This window comes from Arvicanthis niloticus, chromosome 3 (genome assembly GCF_011762505.2).
Source record: "Arvicanthis niloticus isolate mArvNil1 chromosome 3, mArvNil1.pat.X, whole genome shotgun sequence".
NCBI lineage: Eukaryota > Metazoa > Chordata > Mammalia > Rodentia > Muridae > Arvicanthis > Arvicanthis niloticus.
Genome location: NC_047660.1, coordinates 113,562,861 through 113,583,136, shown reverse-complemented (window position 1 = coordinate 113,583,136; position 20,276 = coordinate 113,562,861). Strand labels below are relative to the sequence as shown.

General features: G+C 37.0%; 1 protein-coding gene across 2 annotated transcripts in view; it reads left to right on the top strand.

Moving 5' to 3' along the window:
* Spag16 (sperm associated antigen 16) overlaps positions 1 to 20,276 on the top strand; it is an 856,168-nt gene that overhangs the window by 82,473 nt on the left and 753,419 nt on the right. Inside the window, exon 1 of one of the 2 annotated variants that reach the window (XM_034498464.2) lies at positions 15,058 to 15,227. The exons of the other annotated variant lie outside the window; for it this stretch is intronic. Within the exon in view, the coding sequence (XP_034354355.1) occupies positions 15,174 to 15,227 (54 nt within the window). The 5' untranslated portion in view covers positions 15,058 to 15,173. Of the gene's footprint in view, positions 1 to 15,057; positions 15,228 to 20,276 lie in introns of those variants that run through there. 2 annotated transcript variants of the gene reach the window in all.

The window sequence follows — 20,276 nt, the reverse complement described above, 5'->3', positions numbered from 1 at the left end:
AATATTGAATCTTCTTGTTGTGAGTTGATTTTTCCCATTATTTTCTCAGTGTGTTAAATCCCATTATTTTTTCAGTTTGTTTTAGATTTTCAAAATAAACATTCTTTTTTTTTTTTTCATTTCTAAAGTAAAGCTAACATTTCTTGTGTGTGGTTTCTTTTGTGGAGGGCTGAAGATCACTCTTATCACATGCTTCCTTTCTGTCAGGAAGGTCTTTTTATATGGTAACATTAGTCTTGCACTTCCTAAACTTCATGTCCTTTTGAAATTTTGAATTAACTGAAAAATACATTTATATCTTTATATATCCTTTACAAGAATTTTAATACTATAAAGGCTCTTATTTTAAGTATACTGTAGAAATTTAAGTAAAGATAAATGAAAACTTTCTGTGCTTAGATTTTACACTGTTACTTCTGTTTCCTTTTTAATATAATTTAGAACTATGGAGGGTTCTGGTCTTGGGCCAACTCTAGTAAGTTATAAAGTAACAAGTCTACATTAATTTGGGTATGTTGTCTAATTTTTAGTTTGCCATCATCACGTTTTTGTCACCTGGTCAGCAGCCAGTGGACCTACTGTTGCTGCCTTCCCTTGTTTGTGAGCTACTACACCACCCCCACACCCCATCCCTTTTCAGAAAGTTTTCAGCCCAGCCCCACTTGTCATCTTTGTTTCTTGGTTTATGGGAACTTTACTGGTACTTCTGAGACCTGTCAACATTACTTTTTGTGTCCACTGTTTATCTCCTATTCTTTGAAGTCTTTGAGTTTATTCTTTTCATTGTAGTAGATCTTTTATGGGTCACACATAGCTAATTAACTTCTGGCCCTCTATTCTGAGTATTTTATATTATCAAGTCTCTCAAAAATAGTTTATTTAAATTTTTCATACAATATATTTAGTTGTATTTTTCCCATCTCCTAAGATTACATGTGGCATTTTCATGCAAGTACATATTATGAGTTCTTTTCCCCCATACTCTACTTCCTTACCTTTTTCTCTCTTCCCTTCATTGACATCTCTCTCTCTTTTCCAGATTGTTTTGCATCTACATTGATGCTACCTGTATGTGTGTAATTTTATTTATAACATCTGGACATACAAATGTTAGAAAGCATGCAATATTTGTCTTTCTAAAATTGATATAATTCATGCAACATGATTATTTCCAGTTGTATTTACTTTTTTATGAGTCCATGGCTGGCCAGCCTGGGGTACATAGTAGGAAACAAGCTAACTTGAATGTACTAATGAAACATTGCCTTTTTTAAAATCAGAAAGCAAAACAATAATCATAAAAAACAAACATAACAAAAAAATAATGTGAATATGGAGAACTTTGGTATCAATTTTTCCATATGTCTACACTATTATGTAATTAACACAAAAATGATCTCCTGTTACAAATGTGATAAAGCTCCAATTCCTCCTTATATTATGAATTAAAAACGTAAATAGAGTTTTTTTAAAATAAGTAGTGAGTGTAAAAGGCGTATTTGGTTTAGAACTTTATTAATGTTAAATGAAGACTTTAATTTCAAATTGTTCACTTTAATGTACATGTACCATCTTAAGGGAGTGTGTTATTTGTACTAGTGACATGACTTAGAAACTGCCAATGGCTTCTGATGAAAACAAAATGTTTTTAAAGCATTGAAAACGTTTTTCTTGGACCCCATGGTTTTGTACAACCCCACACACACACACTTTTTCTATGCTTACTATTGTGTTGAAATTTAACAAACCTTTTCAGTGCATAAATTACTATGTATCAGTAACTAAAAATATCTTATTTAATCTGCTCATAGAGTGTGTTTAAAATGATGGTGCTCTTTAATAAAGAGGAAGCAGGTCCTGAATAGCTGATGCTGACAGCAGGCCAGAGTGAACACAGGATGAGCTTGTACGTAACTAGGAAGAATTTTCTCATGTTCTCACCAATATGTGTTGTTATTAACCATAGGATAGATGAAACTATTTGCTATAGCTGTTTCATAGGATTTCTTTATTGACAAGTGAGTTGAGATTCCTCAACATATTATAGACTATTTGGAGACCATAGCTTTTTTGTTTGTTTATTGAGGGACATATGCTACTCTGTCTCTTCTGGAAGTAAGAGGAAAAAGTTGATTCTCTCCACCATGTGGATCTTTGGGGCCAATCTTAGATCTTAGGTTTGGCAGCAAGTGTTTTTACTTAATTGCTGAACGATTTCACTGGCCAAATTCTCCATTCATTCACTCATTTGCTTCAGTCATTCATTCAATGTCCTCAATGCAATTTCCCTTCCTTCAGCTCTCTGCTGGTGCAGAATTAACAATTGAATACATAGATGCACATCTTTACACAGTATATCCCACCCTGTTGTTTTATATTGGTTTATGATAACAACACAGAAGTTTAAAATATTTATTTTGTCAAATTTATCATTCCACTTTCATTGAATTTTTGAAATATATTTCATAAAAACATTTTCATCTCAGTTTATTGAGTGACTACCAAAATTATTTTATAGATTTTTTGTGACTTTATTTTTTAAATTTACACCTTTATCTTGAATTTATTTTTTTATAATTGGTATACGATGATAGCAATACATCTCTTTTCTCTAATGGATAAGAAATGGTCCATTTTTGCCAGTATATAAAGACTTGTGACTATCTATAATGAATGCAGAGAAGACATATTCCAGAACTGTCCACAGTATAGAATTACCTCTAACTAGTTACAAGTGTGATGCTTTCACATTTCTTCTACTTATTTTAACATGCCAAATATAACATATAGGATATTTTTAATAATCTGCTTTTTATTTAAATAACCAAATATTTATATGAAAAGAGTTCAGTATTGATCCCTAAAATGAATGCCACTGGACCTGTGAGTGTAAAACCAGGGATTTCTGTGTCAGCTTGTGTTAACTAGACAGAGAGTTTCTATGATGCGCCAGCTGTACAAATCATAATGGGGAATCAGCTGTTTTGTAATCATTTATTTGGGAAAACTTTTGTTCCAGCAAATGATTATCATTACAACAAGTAGAGCAAATTTAATTTCATTTGGTGGATAAAAATTTAACCTGGGTATCCATCCCATGTGCAGTCACCAAAGGTAGACAGTGATGTGAATGTTGGGAAGTGCATGCTGACAAGAGCCTGATATAGCTGTCTCCTCTGAGGTCTGCTAGAGTCTGACATATTCAGAGGCAGATGCTCACAGCTAACCACTGATCTAATCAAGGAGTTCCCAATGAAGAAGTTAGAGAGAAGACTGAAGGAGCTGAAAGGGTTTGTTGCCCCATGAGGGGAGCAACAATATCAACCAAACAGAGCTCCCCAGGGTCTAAACCACCAGCCTGGGAGCACATAGGGAGAAACCCATGACTCCATCTATATATGTAGGGGAGGATGGCCTTGTCAGCATAGGTGGGAGAGGAGATCCTTGGTCTCATGAAGGCTGAACACAGAGTGGGGAGGGGGACTTGAGGGTGGGGAGGTGGGAGTTGCGGGGGTAGGTGGGAGCAAATCCTCATAGAAGCAGGAGGAGGGAAGATGGGATAGGAGGTTCCTGGGTGGTGGGGGGAATGGGGTAAGTGGATAAAATCTGAAATGTAAATATAATATCCAATAAAATAAATAAATAAGTTATAAAAAATTTAATCTAAGAAGTAGTGCATCTCACATTCTACATGGTAATGTTGGGAGAAATAATCCAAAGTGGAACACAGAGCTTTGTCTCCTATGTGGTTAAACATATCATCAGAAGCTGATGTGGGGAAACAAAGGGGAAGAATTTAATGATAATGGTTATTTTCATTGCTTATTTGGTCTTCTTCATCCATATGGAGCTCAATATAAATTAATTTAATATTTACTACATTAAAAAACCTAATAGGATAATATTACATTCTGCCATTGTTCAGTTAAAAAATCTGAATTTACTTGACTATATAAAATAATCTATTTTAATGTGTTTTATCAAATGATATAGAATTAAATGTGTGTTTAGAGCTACCTCTATGGTGCGTGGAGACTCTCTGTACAGGTGAGAACACTTGCCATCTCTGTTATCTTTGCTGTGGAACTTTGCTGTGGTTTTGTAGTAAGTCGATTCCTGGTGAGCTTTTTCTCTATTATAACATCTATCTATGACTTTTAATTTCTGAGTAGTGATTACTTTATATTGGTAAGAACTAACTGAAGTCATTTAAAGTTTATAGCTAGTAATAGGTAAAGTACTTTGGGCTTAGAGTCAGAACCCTGAGTTATAGTATAAATGCTGCTCTATTAGCTTGTGGCTAAGCAGTGCCAATGTGTATATTTCTTGTACTCCCTTTCTTCAGTGATGGACATATAAGTAGGAATAACTTAGGTGATTAAAAATGATATCTAGGGGTTTTCAAGGTTGATGTAGTGAGTACGAACGAATGTGGTCTTTGGAAGTATTGAAGAAAATGTGGGTAACACAGAAGCTCAGCATTGCTTCCTTCTATACAAGTTACATTTATTTGCCTTATATGAAGAGCACTGGAGGCCTTGTAAATTAGAAAAATGTCAATTATCCCATATCAAATAAATATGCTGACACAGGTAAAATTTATTTGTATATGATTATACTGTTGATTTGTTTCACTCCAGCCAGTGTTTAAAACCCACCTTAATGTCTCACCTAGCAAGCGGTGCATTAGTTGAGAAGTGGAAATATTAATTTTCTTACTTCATGACACCCACACACTATAAGGTATATACTTAGTCAATCTTTATAGGTTGATTCCATAAGCCTATTTTAATTTTAACAAATGTGGTTTATGAGGATGGAGAGATGGCTTAGTGTGCAAGAGCACTTCCTGATCTTGCAGAGGACCCAGGTTCAATTTCTAGCATCTATAGTATGCTGCATAACTGTCCATTATTCTAGTTCTAGGGGATGTGAAGCCTTTTCTGACTTCTGCTGTCACCAGGTACATTTGTGATAAACAGACACACATTCATGCAAGCAAAACACTCATACACACAAATTAAGTAAAAGTTTATAGTTTAATATAGTTTATTAATTGCAAATATTTATCTAAGCTATTGTTATTTATTTCAAGTGTTGTTTTTTCTAATGCTAATAATTTTCTTTTTATGGGACACTTTTCATTGACCATGAGTAATAACATATCTGGATTAAAAATTTTACATTTCTGGATTTTCAATCTTATTTTCAGTATAGTCTGTAATACTGTATGGTTGTATACAAAAACACTACCATAAGAAACTTTTAGTCTGTACATATTGTGGTGAAAATGTGAATTTAAATTTACATTCCCCATGCATTATTTATTATGAAAATTTGGACAATGTACAAGTTAATTTCTCTGACCTGTGTTCTCAGGTATAAATTACAGATGATAATACCCATTGAAAGCATATATGAGAGTTAAATAACAAAGTATGTGCAACTGCTCAGTTTGCTGTTCAGCCCGTGGCAAGCCTTTGTTTTATTACCACTAATAAGATCTACATTTTCCATTTTATTTTGAAAGCTTCTTCATTTATCAATTTCTGTAAGCTTTGTTCTCACTGAAGTAGAATGTTTCTTCCACAAATCCTGAGTCTTATAAAGGAGTCCACATGGACCCTGTGAAGGAACCTCCACAATCCTGATTTGTCTTGTGCTAGTGAGATTTTCTAACATCCCAATTCATGACCACACCCAAGATTTTATGGTTTATTTTATGATTTATTGTTTTTCACATTACATTTTAATTGCAGCCCCTCCTCTGCTCCTTCTAGTCCCACCCTTACAAATCTCTCTCCTCATGACTCCTTCCCCTTTGGGTACCACACCACCCTGGGGCATCTAGTCCCAGCAGGACTAAGTGCATCCTCTCCCATTGAGGCCCAACCAGGCGGTCTATGTAGAGAAAGGAGATCCAATTCCAGCAGCAGAGTCAGAGACACCCCTCAATCCAGTTGTTAGAAAACCCACATAAAGACCAAGCTGCACATCTGCTACACAGTGTGGGGTACCTAGGTCCAGCCTTGCATGTTCTTTAGTTGGTAGATCAGTCTCCATGCACCCAGGTTAGTTGATAGTGTAGGTCTTCTTATGGCATCTCTGACCCCTCTGGATCACTCAATTCTATCTCCAAGGAGTTCTTGCACAAGACTCCTGAACTCTGCCTGTTGTTTGGCTATGGTTCTCTCCATGTACTTCCATGCACTGCTGGATGAAGGAATGAAGTAGGGGATCCCTATGGTTGAATTAAGGAAAGTCCAGAAGCAGAGGAGGGTGACCTCCACAGAAAAACCAGCATTTTCAACTAACCTGGATCCCTGAGATCTCTCAGACACCGAGCCACCAACCAGGCAGAGTATACTAGCTGGTATGAGGCCCCTAACACATATACAGCAGAGGACTGCCTGGTCTGGCCTCAGTGAGAGAAGAGGTACCTAACTCTTGAGAGACTTAAGGTCCCAGGGAGTGATGAGGCCTGCTGGGGGTGGAGGGAGGAACATCCTCTTGGAAACAGGTGGGAGAAGGAATGGAATGAAGAACTGTGGGAGGGCAGACTGGGAGGAGGGCAATGACTGGACTGTGAAAAATAAAAGTAATAATAAAAAAAGTCTAAATTTGAGACAAAATAAGGTGAGGAACAATTGAGCAAGACACCCAGTGTTGACTCGGATTTATCAAAAAACATATACATATGTATACATGCACACACACACATACACGCATAAACATACACATGTACACATACACACAAAGTAAGATAAAATTAAACTTATTAACATCAAAAAGAAAACATTTATGAAGCCATTAGTAAAGTGAATAACTCGGTAAACTGTAGGAATTGCCAGAAACACACACACACACACACACACACACACACACACACACACACACACACACACACACACACTAAGATAATGTCAGAGACTAGAACAGACATTAATGTAATGACTTTCTATTTAAATTCCCATGTTTTGTCTGCTTCTTCTGGGATCAGTTTTCTCAAGTTTCTTTTTGTTCCTGAGGTGCAGCCCTGCAGTCCTGCACAGGAGGCTTCTGCTTCATGCCTCTTTGGAAAGTTCCACAGACATAATCATGACATGATGGTCAGCACAGTCCACAGGACTTTCCTAGCTTACGAAGTGGAAGGTGCAGAACCACTCTCCTGAGCCATCACATATGAAAGCAACAGGCTTGTCAGAGGAAGTGGGAAGCAGTTGCAAGAAGGGCAGAAGTCAAGGTGAATAGGAAGGATCAAGAGAAATCCATGACTCCAACTGTGCTGAACAATGATCTTGATGGAATCTGATTTCTTCTTACAGTGTCAGGGCAACTCATTGTCCACCTTAAGAAATGTCATCAGTATTACTCACTATTCCAAAATATTTTGAACATTTTTCATCAAGGGATCACTAGGCCTAAGACTTATTTAAACACAGAAAGAACGGAGAAAGACACTGTGGTGGTTTAAATGATAAATGTCTCATAGTCTGTCTCCTGTTATGATTGGTACTTGGTTCTCAAATGGTTGTGCTATCAGGAGGTGTGGCCATGTTGAAGGGAGTAATCACTATGAGCAGACTCTAAAGATTTAAATCTCACCCTACTGCTAGTTTACAGCTTCTGCTTTGTGCTCTCTGCTGCCTTCAGTTTCCTGCTCCTGTTGAAATTCCTGCTACTCGTTGCTGTTCCTATTCTCCATCATCATGGATTTGTGTTCTTTGGAATCTTAAGCACAAATCAATATAAGCATTTTTTGTCTCTCTAAGAAAAGGCGGAGTGTGTGGTACAGAGCTAAACAGAGATTTCTCAACAGAGGAATTTCTGATGATTGAGGAGTATTTAAAGAAATGTTCAATGTCCTTAGTCAAGAGGGAAATGCAAAAAAGAAAACTGAGATTCCATCTAACACCCATCAGAATTTTTAAGATAAAAAAGTTCAAGTGATAGCACAGGCTGGTGAGGATGTGGAGCAAGGGGAACACGTCTTTGCTGTGGGAGTACAAACTTGTACAACCACTTTGGAAATTAACTTGCCAGCTTCTCAGAAAAATGGGAATAGTTCTAACTCAAGACCCAGCTATACCGCTCTTGGCCAAATACCCAAGAGATGTCCCACTATACCACAGGGACACTTGCTCAACTGTGTTCATAGCAGCTTTATTCTTATAGTCAGAAGCTGGAAACAACCTAATGTTTCTCAACAGAAGAATGAATAAAGAAAATGTGCTACATCTGCATAATGGGATACTGTTCAACTGTTAAAAACAAAGACATCATGAAATTTTCAGGCAAATGGATGGAATTGGACATTAGCCATAAAGTGTGGGATAACCATGCTACAATCCAGAGACTCAAAGAATCTGGGTAATAAGGATTGCCCAAAGGAGGATGTGTAAATCTCACTCAGAAGGGGAAACAAAATACTCATCAGAGATGGTTGGAAAGAGGGAAGTGGTTGAGAGAGAAGGGGAGAAACAGTATGGGTTGGTGATCAGGTGTTGGGGGACAGGAGAGGGTTGAGAGTGAGATTGGAAATTAGTGGGGGGCATCTCTGGGCCTAGCTGGAGACTTGGGATGGGGAAGGCTACAGGGAGTCTGTGGTGGTGACCTTAGCTGACATTCCTACCAGTGGGTCATATAGAGAATGAAGTAGCCAGGATTTTAACTTACATGCTCACAGGATCTTGGAGAATTGAGTTAGGTAAATCTCAATTCAATTTGTCTTGAGAGCAAAGTTCTCCTCACCAGTTTGTACCACTCTTTTCTTTTTGGATAAGAAGAGTGTGCAGGGTCCTTTCATAAGTAAACACAACCCAGGGTTTGGGTACCTCTCTTTTATCTCCAGCTCTCTTGGCTGCATATATTTTTGTTGAGTATAATTTTAGGTAAATAAAAAATAATAATGCATGCCTTTAATATTTCTCATCTGGAGCTCCTAGCTTCAGATGTGATTATACAACATGGAGTAACCACATAACACTCTACAGTATAATGGAACCATAGTTGGAAATCTGGAGAAGGGAACAGCAGGATACTGGAGATATAAAGTGAGAAACAGAAAAACAGGAAGGGATCAGTGTGGAAGGAAGAGAAACAAGGAACACGGTTGTTTGAAAAGGTCTCAATTTTTAATTCATCTAAACTAGTTGAATGTACAGTATTTCTCCTAATAATTAGAAGTATAATAGTTTTATATAATATTTCACTTAGATTTTTACTAGGTGACTTTTTGTTCCATAGATTAATACATTTCTCAATCCTCATCAGAACCCTGTCTATATTTCTATATGCAGTAGATGGTTATTAACATAGAAAGCTGGAGCTCATCAAGGGATAACAGAATAAGAAACTGAGGCATGTTTAGCCCCATTTAGGGGATATCCATTTGGCATCCCCTCCTCTCTGGCTTAGGGATCATTCCAAATGAGGGGACAGAGAGATTGTAAGAGACAGAGAAGACATAGGGCTACAAGAGAAACAGTGTTTTCTGGTACAGCAGTTACACAAAACAACCCACATCAGGTATGACAAAATCTGTGCAGATCCAAGCCACATAAAATCCCAGCTTGGAGCTTATCCTTAGCTGAGGAGGAACTGGTAACTGATAGCTGCTGAGAGAGGAGTCCTCTGCCTTTGATTAACATTGTTAAAAAATGTGTAAGTGCAAAAAAGAAAAGGGGGCATGGGATAGGGGTTTTCTAAGTTGGGGGGAATGGGGAAAGGGGATGGCATCTGAAGTGTAAATATCCAATAAAAAATGGGAAAAAAGAAAGGAAAAAACAACAACAACAACAACAACAACAACAACAACAACAACAACAACAACAACAAAAGTGCAGTCTTTGGTGAATTCCCTCCAGTGGAAGACTACACATCAAAGAACATGTGGGCAGCACAGATTGGACTTAATGTGTTTCAAAACCAAAAGAAATCACAGCGTTGGGTGGATGAGGAAGCTTGGTTAAATCTGTGGAGAGTTGGAGAAGGTGCAGATATGATCAAAACAAACTGTCAAAACTCTTAACTAATAAAATTAATTAAAATATTTATTGAAGTACGTGGATATATTTATATTCATTTATGCCTTAAACATTAATTTATATTAAGTATAATTTGGGTTTATTTTAGTCAACTTTATAGTAGTAGATTGCTCTTAAAAGTAAACGTGCTTTGATTCTTCATACTTAGTAATTTGATATATATGAAGTACATTCTTCCTTCTGTGGAATATGAGGGTGGGATTGAGCACTGTGAAAAGGAATTGATTAAAGTTCCCAACATTAAAACCTTGAAGCAAAATTGATATAATCTACAATTATGTGTACAGCTATTATTGAATTATGTTTTAATTGGGCATAGGCAGTATACATTTTACTGAGTTATCTTTTATTGAGTTTATCCAACATCTAATTATTTGTTTGGTCAGTTGGGAGAAGACTCTAGGTGAATAATTTCCCACATTGTGAAGCATAATGAGATAATGTGAATATTATCTCATTATGCACCTAAATAATTTCATTTCTGTATAGAAATGGGGATGAAAAGAATCTTAATATGAACCATACCTTCACTTTGGTGGATTTAGACACCTGCACTTTATCATATCAGATAATTTTTTCAGGATCAAAGATCTCCTGACTATGTAATTAATTCCTAATATTATATTTCAGTTCACACATTTTCTTTAAATCCGGGTATATCAAGCCAATTCTTAATTTTCCTTTCTATACAATGTCCTAGTTTTTATGTTAGGTGTCTCAAAAGTATCTACAACTGAGGACAGCTGAGGTGACCTTAAGCTGTCACTTATCCCTGGCTTAATAACAATGTCAGTGACTCTCCCAATTATGTACCTGATGGGCAAGCCAGAAAACTCACAGCTCTTTAGATGTGCCTTTGGGCCTTTCCTCTTGCCTCCAGCTTATCACTTACAAATTAGTCAATTTTTGTTTTCTTTTGTTCTTGCTAGTGTATCCACAACTCTCTATCTGTCTGCTTTAACTACAGTGAATCACTGTCTTTTCTTGGACACATGTAACTTTATCACTGGGACACAACCTTTACTCTCTGAAGCAGAATGATCTTCAAAGGAAATCCCATCCTTAGTAGTTTTAGTCACAGTAATGATAAGCACAAAACCGTTAACATGCTAAGCTGGATCCCTGGCCCCTGTCATTGACTGAGTCTTACTCCTGTCTTCCCATTTGGAATCAGAGGTTTCTGCTACATCTTGACCTTATCCTTACTGGGCTTTTGCATAACCCCTAAGACAGCTTAACATGTCCTGCTTTTAAATGATGTGTTGCTTATAATCAGGAATAATGGGATTTGTTCTCTACATAATCATGTGTCTATTATTAACAAAACATGAAGAAACATGCTACTACAAAATGTTAGAATTTGAGTTTTCTTGAGCAGTAATTATGGAGTTGATGATTTTAAAGGATCTCTCATTCCTGTGTATCCTTCAGATGCCAGCACAAGCCTCATTTCTTCCGGAATGCTTCCCTTTACTGTTGATTATATCTCAGGAGGCTTTTTTGTTCTTCTCTATCTCTCAAAGCCTAGACCCTTGTTTCTTGACTTCTCATAGCATTCATCTTTTTTTTTTTTCAATTAAAGTCTCTCTTTCCCTCTTACAGTTTCTGAGACAGCAGAACCACTGTAACTTCTGGCTCAAAACTCTATCTCCAGCCTCTCACAATGTCTGCCTCCTAATGATAAGTGATTTTTAAGTGGATGAGCTACTAAGCGAGAGAACTGGGATTTGAAATCACAGTTGACTCTGAAACTACTCATCGGCAGTGACAGTATTTTAGCATGCTCCAACGGGAAATTACCATGCTGAGTGTTCAGCGCTTGTCTTGGGCATATTCACATGCAAAACATGAATCTTTAGCTTTTCTAGTGTAATCAGTTAATTATGCTTTCATGATTCTGAGCATTAATGAAATGGGGCATCATGGTGAGAGAAGCATTTGAATGCCTTGAAAACTTTTGGAGGAGATCGTTATAGGTAGCCAGTGGCCATCGGCCTTTATGATCTGACCCTGAGGGTCCAAAGGGCAGAAAAGAACCCTGTGTGCCATGCGTGAGTGCCTCTGTGCCCAGGTTGTACCCAGGTATAGGTAGTGTGGCTCTAAAGTCTCATTCGTGTCCTGTCTTATGTAGCAGCAAGATGGAAGCATCAAAATGGAGCTCAGAGACATAGAATTGGTTCTATTCGCAGAGTTTAAGCGGACTAGGAAGATGAATCTACAATTATAGAGGTGATTTTCTGTTTTCAGTGGCACCCAAACCATATTGTAAGGAAACAGAAGACATTTGGTATTAAAAAATGAGATGGTTGATTGTTGACAAAATGTAGAGCATACCCTCTGCAACTTGCTTTTGTTTCTCTATTCCATTTCGTTCTACCTCTGTTTCTCTGACAGGGATGTGACATAGAATTCTTACTACAATGGTAGTCCTGTGCGCAGAATGTGTAATCACTCCCCCTCTTAGGAGACTGAATTTAGGACCACATCATCTCCCGGCCTTTGACTCTCTTCTACAAAGACTAGAATGTTTCCATAAAAAAATGCACAACTTATTTAAGTGTTTTAATTTATATCAAACATTGATCATGTTATTTTATGAAATTAGTATAAATTTCACTATAATATCCTGAGAACTCTGAAGTCTTATTATTTTTTCTGGCATTTAGTGTATATATTGCTCTCATAGTCTGCAGAAAGTATGATTATATTCTTGTATTTTGTTTGCTATTTATAAGTGTGATTTTTTTTTATGCATTTGTAGGACAATAAAACTTAAGTTGACACTCTCTTTGGAATCACCTTGGAAAATGACACCCAAATTAATCATGGGCTAAATTGACTTTTATATCTCTATACTAAATTCAAATTTCTGAGGACTAAATGCACATGCCTATCAGAAAGAAATTATGATGCTTTGAAGCGATTCTCTGTGTAGCCTGAGGTTGCAATAAATTCTACCTGGGCTTCAAGACTTATTGTATTCAATATGGAGGGCTATTTCTTTTCATAAATTTAACCATGGGTGAGCACTTGCCTTGCAGTCACTCTGTAATACACAGGCAAGCCTAGCACTGGAGTGTTGTATCTTTACATGTGATTATGTCAGAACAGGTCCTCCTCAGGCCTTGCTTTCTAGTTATCTCACTGTGCAGCAGAACCACCTTGCTAGAGATAAAGGTGCCCTCTTTACCTGCCTTTGCATTACAGATATCACAGAAAGCATCACAGTGTAACGTGGCAGTGCTTTGTCAAGGTGATTAGCTGATTCTGACTATATGACAAATGTTTGCATTAATTAAAATGCAAGCATTCACAAATTATTGCTGCCTAACCTTCAATGTTGTTAATGAATTCACAGTAAGTGTGTGAATTCTTAGTGAGAAAAAAAGAAGAGTTTAAGTCAGAAACCCTGAAAAGTGTTGCTAATATAAACTTTTAAAGGCATAAAACTTGCATGTATATAGTATTACATACACTTGGTCACAATAAATCAGTAAATGTATTTTTAAAGCTACTAAAATCTTTAACGTGTATTTTCGTTTTGTAATGCAAAAAATGAATAATGTCCTCAGTCATTCTTTTATAGAATTTTCCACATAGTGGTTGAATTAAAAAAAATAAAATTCTTATGGAGTTCTGTGCCTAAATATATAAATCATAGTGTTATTTTTTGCCACTTCTATCTCGGAGGAAAGTGTTGACTATATTTCAAGAATGAAATATGTACAGCACACTGACTTGTGGGATGCCTATGCATTCACCAAGTAGACGTTTACAGAGTGACTATTATATAGAATCTTCTATGCTGAAGAGAGAAAAATTAATCATATGCTGTTGTTTGCTGGTAGCTCATAGTTGAACTGGAGTAGATAGTGACCCAATAGCAGTGTTCTCTGTAACACACAGTTCTGTATTAATAGCAGGGTTGATGTGAAACCAGACAGTGTGGCTTAGGATTGGTGTATATTTGAGTATGAAGTGGTTCTTTTCCCAAGAAGAAATAGACTAAGTCTTCGAAGTGCAGACTTACACTGTAGGATCATCTGACAGAGGGCACAGAAAACACGATAAGTGATTTTTTTCTGGTAACCTGCTATGTAATCTTTGAGGGGGATTTGTTAAGCAGGGAGACACATCAGAGGCTGCAGCAGTGTCCTGTGGGAAACAATGACAAAGTGATGAGAAAGAAGCACGCGTGTGGAGGGAGGAAATGGATCTCAAGGTCTAGCTTAGAGTGAGTCACTAGAAAATGGCTGACAAGTGCCTCATCATGACCACTATGTAAAAAGCATAAATTTAAAAAAATTTAAATTTATGTAAATGTTTAAAAACATGGAGGCACAGTGGGGTAGGGCAGTCATGTTTGTTGTTCATTTGCTTTGCTTCAATAGTGTTTAAACTGAGAAACCAAACATGTCCCAATCTGGATCAAACTGGTCTGCTATTTGGGGGTTATCTTTGAGGCTATTTCCAGCTTTGGGGACCACCTAGCTTGCTTCCTTCCTTCCTTTCCTTTTTCCTCTCCTCCCCTCCCTTCTCTCTTCTTGTCCCTTTCCCCCTTCCTCCTCCCCTCCTCTCCTTCCCCTCCCTTCCTTCCCCTCCCCACCGCCCTCCTTTGCCTCCCCCCCCCCGCCCCACCCCTTCCTTTTCCTCCCCTTCCCAGGTTCTCCCTCCCTCCATCCCGCCTCTCTCTCTCTCTCTCTCTCTCTCTCTCTCTCTCTCTCTCTCTCTCTCTCTCTCTCTCTCTCTCTCTCTCTCTCTCTCTCTCTCTCTCTCTCCTTCCTTTTTTCCCCTGCTATTTCCTTATCTTCTACTCTTGAGATCTCGGATCAGTCTTTGTTATTCAGTGTGGGATGTGGAGGTCCGTTCCTGGTCAGTGATCTTCAATGACCCTCCCCTTCTTCTTCCCGGGCAGCTATTTTAAACTGAAGGCTTTGGTTCTTGACTGTATGTGCCTCTTTTGTCAGTTGGCCACGGGGGAGCGTGAAGGCTCGAGCTGAGATTTAAAATCAGCTCAACTGCCTATGTTCCTCTTGGATGTTTACTCTGACGCCATCAGTATGGTCTGCCTGTGACTGTTGCCAAAGCTGTTGTGGAAGAGCTTGAACTCAGCCCTTCGGAATCTGTATGCCTTTACTCCATCTTTGTGCTTTCCCAGAGTCCCACTTTCTGCCTGAGGAGGTAAATTTTGCCAGACCAGTGTTAAAGGTCACTAACCTTCACAGCCCAGCCAGCTAGTACTTGATGGGCTTCTCCCTCAGCCCCATCCTGCTGCTAGGTGCCATACAAACAAAACAAATCAACAAAAGTCCAGCTCCCGCATAGCCCTCTCCCAAGTTTTGGACCACATGGGGTAAAGGTTTATGTAAGCAAGAGTGTTTAGTGCCAGGCAATGGGTACCAGTAGGACACAGATAGATAGAAAGCTACGGGAATAGATGTGGACTAAAAACTGAGAAGTTATGGACTCTGAAAAAGTACCATGTTTACAGATCATGATATAAACAATATAATTTTTGTGCCATTAAACTTAGTGGCAATGCATCAGTATCCAGTGCAGATGTTCATTAATATTAGATCAACATCCATAATTGATGTAATGAAAGAAATAGTTTAAAACAGACTTTGGTTATTTTTTCTATTTTTTTCTCACATAATATATTCTAATTATGGTTTCCCTTCTCTTTATCCCTCCCAAGTTCTCCCCTCCCATTCAGATCTACTTCTTTCCTGTCTCTCATTAGAAAAAAATTATATGGGATAATCATTATATATATTATATGTTATATGTTAATATTATATGTAATATGTTAATATTATGTTATATGTTATATGTTAATATATGTTATAATATATATTATATGTTACATATAAGTTAGTATTATATAATTAATATATATTAATCCCACCTCAAGGATCATGGAAGAAAGGGCAGGGAGTTGACATGTTTAGTAAAAAACTAAAATGGGAGATGACATTTTTATGCTGCATGACTTGTCTTTTATGTTAAATATATAAACTGTATATTAACTATTAATTGATTCATTTGAGTTATCTTTCTGATGTCTGTCTTTTGAATGCCAGACTTCCCCTCTAAATAGTTACAAACATAACCTTATTTAAATGCAAAGATCAGAAGGATCATTGAACCTTGCACTAATACAAATCAGGTAAAGGTTGCAGATTACATTAATAATAAGTACCTCATATAGAGGAGTGGATGTCATTGATTTTACAGTGGTGCTTTATAACCACCCAAGTTACCAAACACACGCATATTATCCTCATGGATATCTTCAGAGAATGGAAACCTGAGTTGGTTATGATTTATCACTTCAGGCAAGATATGCACTGTGTATAAAAAATGGAGGCAGATGACACGTGTGGAGACAAGCCAGTCATCCATACTTTCTACTTAGAAACAAATCACAAAATCTTTGGCATTTACTAAGGAAAATATCGTAAGTTGAATAGTAAAATATGAATTGTCAGTTTTATTTACTTGACATTTTATGAAACATTGTCTAGCAGTACCCAACACTGACAGAAATGGTCACTTTGGTCACTATCCAGAGACACTTTTTTCTATATTCTCTTCAATTTTTCCATTTTATTTATGCATCGTTTGAGTACTTTTAGATTTGCAACACTATTATGTAATAATGCTAGTCACAAACAAAACAAAATTTATATTTAAAATTATTTTATGTATAATATAATTGGTATTTACTATTGCATAATACCTTGTGTCATAATTAAAAATTGAGCAACTTAAAATATTTTATTAAGTTGCAATTATTAATTTCACAACATTAAAGCTATAGTAGGACAACTGAGCTCTGTATTGAAATTTCAATTACAAAAAGGCATGCTTACTCTTCGATTTGGAAGGCTGCCAAATAGAGACTTTATTAGGCAGCCAGGGCAACTGACAATGGGGAACTGCTTGCTTAGATATATCTTCAGGCAAATTTAGCCTTCCTAAGGTTTGTTCTTTGTTTCTGTTTTGTAGAGATTACTCAATAGTTTTAAATTAAAGTTACAGAGAGATGCATAATCTAAAACTCAGTGAAATTTCTACTATTGATTTCACTTTCTGTGCTTCTAAGTGAGAAATTAATAAAGGCTTGATACATCTTTATTTCCAAAGTAACTGGTAATGGAGAGTGTCTTTACTTTCTTAAACATATTATGTCCTTTATTGATGAATGCTTTTTTCATAGATTCTGTTATCGTTCAATTAATTTCTCAAATTCCTTAATACTTAATAATCTTGGCAATGCTGTTATAATTATTTTTCATAGTAGTGAACTGACATGATTTAAAGACCTGCTGTAAAAATAAATGCCTATGTGTTTAATTGCTATCTACAAGCAATGAGTAGATGCTGAATAAATGACCCCCAGCATCCCTAAGTACTGCTTCAACCTCTTTTTTAGCCACTGTTTATGCTCCTGGGAAGTATGAAAGCGATAGCTTCCAAGATTTAGAAAGATACTGCACATGGGTCCAGAAACAGGAACTCTGTCCATTGGCTGCCCTTGGACATGTGTGGTGAGCAGGAAGCCTCTGGGTATGTTTCATATTTTCAGAAGGGAAGTTCTAACTAAGGGAATGCAGTAGAATCAGGTTCCCATTCCCATTGCTCAGAAAAGGTCTGTGGAAGAGAAGGAGGCAAGCGTGATCCTTGGCTTTACACTCTGTTGGGTCTCCCATTGTGGTGACTTCTGATAGGTAGGCAATTACCAGATTACTAAGAGGCAAATTTTGCTTGTGGATTAAAAGTGGTAATGGAATCAATGCATTTGGTCAGGGAAGCAGAATTAAAGACTTGGTCCAACTGCTTGCTCTGTGTGATCTTGTTTACAACGGTTTAAAATTTTAGTATTTGCATAAATACCTCACTCAGACTTTAAGTAACTCAACTGATCAAAGCATATATTTTATGTGTTGCATGGCCACTGCGGGTCTAGCAATGAGGTTTTGCTCCTTATAGCTACCTTGAGAAATAGTCTGGTTTGGAAGGATTTGACACTTGCCTTCTTATTAGAGGGCAGGCACTAAGAGCTGACACACTTGTTCTGGTGTCTCTTGACATCAGACCAGAAGTACCCTCATGTTTTTGGCATTTAGTGAGGTAATTTGTAAGTAGCCATAACTCTCAATTTAAGAAAACTTCTGGGTTTGGTTACTGCCTCTGGGTGAGTATAATCAAGAATCAGATTATAAGCATAATTTTATTTAATAGAATGAAAAAATGCTTAAAAGCAATTACTGTTATGAGCCATGATTCTTCTCATTGCTGTATTTTGTTAGTGTGTGTGTGTGTGTGTGTGTTTGTATGTTTTATGAATGTGCTTATTTTGGTGTGTGCATCCATGCATATGTATGTGGAGACCAAAAGATCAATGCCAAGTGTTTTCCACTTTATTTTTCAAGACATGTCTATCACTAAATTGAGCTCATTATCACTTGGCCCCACTGATTGGACAGCGAATTCCAAGTATCCTCATATCTCTGCCACAATAGTAAGCATTGCTAATGCAGACATGTACCACCAAACCCGGCCTTACATGGTGTTGGGACCCTGACTCAGTTTCTCCTGCTCACACAACATGTACTTTACCAGCTGATGCATTCCCTCAGCCTTCTCCTTTGTTTCTTTTTATTAACATGTGAAATTGGAATGCATGCACAATTAATAATGTTCTTGGTTAATATGGACAATCAATGGAACTTACAGTTTTAAATATCTGAATACTCTCTGGGTATAAATCTGGTATAAGATTTCTTAATATATGAGAAAACCTGGCTGTAATTAGAGTGTAGAATTGTTGAGCCAAGAACTATATTGTTAATAAAGTAGTAAAGGCCATTTATGCTAAAAGGAAAAGAATGTTAAATGGATAAATCATAAAGTTAGAAAATGGGCTTATATTCTTTGAAATATGTTTTTTTCTGAACCATCGATATTTAAACATTACATTTCTCAAAATTTTTAAGATCATCTTAATTTCTCATAGATAAGTCAAGAAGGCAAAAATGAATTAAAGCTAAAATATAAACCATACAGAATTACTTAGTTATTCTCCTGACCTACACACATTCATTAAGAGCAGAAGCACACACTGAGAGAGGCAAACTCAATGGTCATTCATTATGAGGGCAGTGTGATGTATTCCTGCACAGACCCAGGGCGCATAAGTCAGCCACTCCATGGAGCTGCTTAATGCCTTCAGACATTTAGCAAGTATTAAATATCTGAGGTTGAGTGATGCCTGGCATGACATACTGTTACATAGTAATCATTTCTATTCATAAAAGAAAAACACTCTACACTGATGAATAAAAGTATAGTGTAGGTAATTCAGAAACTCAGAAAGTCAAAGTCACTTATTATTTGCAAGTATTGTGTGCTATGTACAACTGCATGATGCATGCATTAATACAACTAGCCACACACTATTTTTTTATAGCATACTAAACATAAAAAATAAACACATGAGGAATATATTGTTTTGTAAGACAGCAACAGCTACTGCATCATGAGACCAGGGAAGATGATGCAGTTTGTCAGCTGCATTATAATCACAAAGTGTTACCATTATATGTTAACTCGGCCATTGATCAAATGCTCTCATGTGTCCAGCACTCCACTTCCTTTTATTTGTACAAATATATAGTTTTAAATGTGTTATATAGTATGTTCTCTACATTAAGTCTACATGTTTGCATGTCTCCCGATGCTCTTCATGAATTGTTCACACCATCATTTGAGTACACGGTGTTCTGTGAGTCAGTTCACTCACTTCCTTTGACAGTGGTTGAGGTTTTTCTAGCTTCTCATTGTAGTAAGTTTATAACTAACCTCAAAGTATATGTCTTACCAAATTGATCTGAAAATCTTGTAGCACTTTTTTTTTTTTTTTTTTTTTTTTTTTTTTTTTTGTTTTTCAAGACAGGGTTTCTCTGTGTAGGCCTGGCTGTCCTGGAACTCACTCTGTAGACCAGGCCGGCCTCGAACTCAGAAATCCACCTGCCTCTGCCTCCCAAGTGCTGGGATTAAAGGTGTGTGCCCCCACCGCCCAGCCATATTTTTTGAAATTGAGTTACTGATAGAAAGTAATCCATTAGCTTATTTCCCTCCTTTTAGAACTTCTCAGTTGTCAGACTCCACTCAGCCAGGGATCCTGCCCATGTGGTACTGCCTGTCTGGAAACCTCCATTTGCC